This window comes from Penaeus vannamei, chromosome 36 (assembly GCF_042767895.1).
Source record: "Penaeus vannamei isolate JL-2024 chromosome 36, ASM4276789v1, whole genome shotgun sequence".
NCBI lineage: Eukaryota > Metazoa > Arthropoda > Malacostraca > Decapoda > Penaeidae > Penaeus > Penaeus vannamei.
In genome coordinates, this window is record NC_091584.1 from 2,493,178 (window position 1) to 2,497,330 (window position 4,153).

Sequence of the window (4,153 nt, forward strand, 5' to 3'; positions counted from 1 at the left end):
TCTGTGCTGTGTAACGAAACCTCTCGGAGAAATTTCACTTTTCTTTGGCTTTATGTTCATTTTGATTTTGGTTTTATGTATAAGGAGACTTTTTGGTTTTATTTTTATTATTGTTTTTTTTGTGTGATTCAGTTCGTAGCCACTTTTCGAGATAGCTTATCCTCTATATCCTTATCCTATGTCAAGTTACTATTTCTTAACATTTTACTTATTAATATAACGCTGCACACATTAGTGATTATGATAACATGCAGATTCCCACTTTAAACAAACTCAAACTCCTGCAATTTCTAGATACAACTAGTATTGATTCTCATTTAATATAACAGTTTACGAATCAGATGTTAATCCTTCATACCCCGTACCAATGAACAAGCATGAACAGGTACATGATGACCCCCATACCAACATTAATAAATACCAACAAACCAATCAAATGCTAGTCCGCATACCAACTAGCAATCATACCAGTACACCAATCATATGTTCACCCTCAATAGCATTTAATAATCTCACATGCCAATACAACATCAAATGTTCACCTTTGATATCAACAATCAGACATACCAATACATCAAACACATGCTTGTCCTCATAATTAACTAACAACCATGTTCACCCTCCATACCAAACACACACCATGACATACCAGCACACCAGTGTTCACCCTTTATACTAGCACAAACCATGACATACCAGCACACCAGTGTTCACCCTCCATACCAGCACACTAATGTTCACCCTCCATACCAACCACAAACCATGACATACCAGCACACCAATGTTCACCCTCCATACCAGCTCACCAATGTTCACCCTCCATACCAACACAAACCATGGCATACCAGCACACCAATGTTCACCCTCCATACCAGCACACTAATGTTCATCCTCCATACCAACACCGACCATTCCATACCAGCTCACCAATGTTCACCCTCCATACCAACACAAACCATGGCATACCAGCACACCAGTGTTCACCCTCCATACCAGCACACTAATGTTCACCCTCCATACCAACCACAAACCATGACATACCAGCACACCAATGTTCACCCTCCATACCAGCACACTAATGTTCACCCTCCATACCAACCACAAACCATGGCATACCAGCACACCAATGTTTACCCTCCATACCAGCACACCAATGTTCACCCTCCATACCAACACAAACCATGGCATACCAGCACACCAGTGTTCACCCTCCATACCAGCACACTAATGTTCACCCTCCATACCAACCACAAACCATGACATACCAGCACACCAATGTTCACCCTCCATACCAGCACACTAATGTTCACCCTCCATACCAACACAAACCATTCCATACCAGCTCACCAATGTTCACCCTCCATACCAACACAAACCATTCCATACCAGCTCACCAATGTTCACCCTCCATACCAATCACAAACCATGACATACCAGCACACCAGTGTTCACCCTCCATACCAGCACACTAATGTTCACCCTCCATACCAACCACAAACCATGACATACCAGCACACCAATGTTCACCCTCCATACCAGCACACTAATGTTCACCCTCCATACCAACACAAACCATTCCATACCAGCTCACCAATGTTCACCCTCCATACCAACCACAAACCATGACATACCAGCACACCCATATCACCCTCCACCCCCCACCCACCCACCATCTACCATTACACCACCATAATGAAGTACACCCACAACAGGTGACCTGGTATCGAGGCTCCGCGCCGTTGGAACACCACTCTCGTCTGCAGCTGCTGGAGGAAAACCATGTCCTTATTATTACGTCTGTTCAGGTACGTGTTATGCTTTGTGTGTTTGTGTTATAGACGGGTTGTATTATATGGGATATTTTGTTGTGTTGGTGGATGGATAGATAGATAGATAGATTGATTTGATTGATTGATAGATAGATAGGAATATTTATATGAATATTGATATAGATGTGTTGCATATATCACACACACGCACACGCATACGCACTCGCATATATGTACGCGCACACACGCGCACACGCACACACACACGCACACGCACACACACACACACACACACACACACACACACACACACACACACACACACACACACACACACACACACACACACACACACACACACACACACACACACACGCACGCCCCCCCCACACACACGCACCCCCCCCACACACACGCACCCCCCCCCCCACACACACACACCCCTCCCACCTCCACTCCCACACCCACCACGCCCATACAACCATTCATCCACCTATCGATTCATTCACAAAAAAAAAAAACTGAAATCTTTGTGCCTTCCCGTGGCTTCAGGAAGGAGACGGCGGGGAGTACACGTGCCTGGCCACCAACCTCGCCGGCCTGACGGAGGAGACGTTCCGGCTGCACGTGTTGGGTACGTAACTTAGTCGTACAGGAGAGGGAGAGGGAGGGAGGGGGGGGAGGGAGGGACGGAGGGACGGAGGGAGAGGGAGAGGGGGGGGGAGGAGAGGGAGAGGGAGGGGAGAGGGAGGGGGGAGGGGGAGGGGAGAGAGGGAGGGGAGGGGAGAGGGAGGGAGAGAGGGAGTGGGAGTGGGAGTGGGAGGGGGAGAGGGAGAGGGAGAGGGAGAGGAGAGGGGAGAGGGAGAGGGAGAGGGGAGAGGGAGAGGGAGAGGGAGAGGAGAGAGGGAGAGGGAGAGGGAGGGAGGGGGTGAGGGGGTGGGGGTAGGTGTGGTTGGGTAGGAACCTGGAAACCACGGGAAACCCCCCTCTGTATTGTGAGATATTTATAGAAATGGACGGTTGAGATAATTTTGTGACGGTTGGAAGGTGGGGATGGGGGTCGGTGGGTGAAGGATTTGGATAGTTGTGGACTCTCTATCCACTCCAAGCCTCTTGATCTCCACCTCTTCCCTCCAACTCCTTCCCTAACCCCTTTTCAACTCTCTCCATCCACCCTCTCCCCTTTCTTCCCCTCCCTCCATCTACTTTATCTATCCTCACCCTCTCCGCCTCATCCCACCCCCTCCCACCCCCTCCCACCCCCTCCCACCCCCTCCACGTCTTCCACCTGTCCCCACCCTCCACATTTTCCTGCCCTCTCCACCTTTAAACGAAGATACATCTATATGATACGATTCGTGCTTATAAGGCGCGTAATTACATTTTCATATGTATAGAAATGTTCATACTTATATTACTCATAATTATCCCACACATAGACTTTCCTATATGAAGAAATGGCCATACATGTTAGTGTACTTATATCGTGAGTACTTATAGGTAGGAATGCGACCCCAACGCCAACTCTCTCAATCTCATGGTTAAGAAATCTGAATGGCTTTCGAATGTCAAAAGTTTTCTTACATAAAACTTATCAAATGAAGAATGTTTATGGAAAAGGCTCTTGCGATATTCATTTCAGATGAACTTTTGCGCATCAAGTTGACACATGGAATGCTTTTGTTTATGGATTGTTGGGGAATTCTTGTTGAGTTTATTTATTGTGTTTATGTTTGTTTTGTATTTGGAGAAGGGAGGTGTTTTACGCGCACACGCACACGCACACGCACACGCACACGCACACGCACACGCACACGCACACGCACGCGCACGCGCACGCGCACACGCACACGCACACACACACACACACACACACACACACACACACACACACACACACACACACACACACACACACACACACACACACACACACACACACACACACACACACACACACACACACACACACACACACACACGCACACCCACACCCACACACCTACACACCTACACACCTACACACACACACCTCCGTGGAATGTTCGTCTATTCAGAGTCAAAGACTATAAAATTCCTATAGAAAAGTAATACCACACTTATTTGAATGAGAACTTCGATATGTTATACATAACCAAAGGAAGCATTCAGAATAACCATAATATTCTCTTTAAGATCGACATAAGGTGAACATAGAATCAGGGTTGGATTTAGGAATGGGAATAGGTTGTATTAAAGGAAAAAATGTAAAATGCGATTAACAGGTAGTCATATGTCTATGTCTATGCTTAACGAATACATTTCTTTCCTTAGCTCTTCTTTTTCTGATTCTTCTTACTCCTAATTCTCCTCCTTCTCCTCCTCCTCCTCATTCTCCTCTTTCT

At 46.8% G+C, this 4,153-nt stretch overlaps 2 protein-coding genes across 4 annotated transcripts in view; one reads left to right on the plus strand and one right to left on the minus strand.

Annotated features, from left to right (window-relative positions):
• Positions 1-4,153, plus strand: part of LOC113814828 (hemicentin-1) — a 234,971-nt gene that overhangs the window by 128,766 nt on the left and 102,052 nt on the right. For all 3 annotated transcript variants that reach the window (XM_070114397.1, XM_070114399.1, XM_070114398.1), the window contains 2 exons: positions 1,713-1,805; positions 2,322-2,403. In XM_070114397.1, coding sequence (XP_069970498.1) covers positions 1,713-1,805; positions 2,322-2,403 — 175 coding nt within the window. The remainder of the gene's footprint in view (positions 1-1,712; positions 1,806-2,321; positions 2,404-4,153) is intronic.
• LOC138859403 (glutamate receptor ionotropic, kainate glr-3-like) overlaps positions 1-4,153 on the minus strand; it is a gene marked incomplete in the record, with an annotated part of 56,129 nt that overhangs the window by 16,530 nt on the left and 35,446 nt on the right.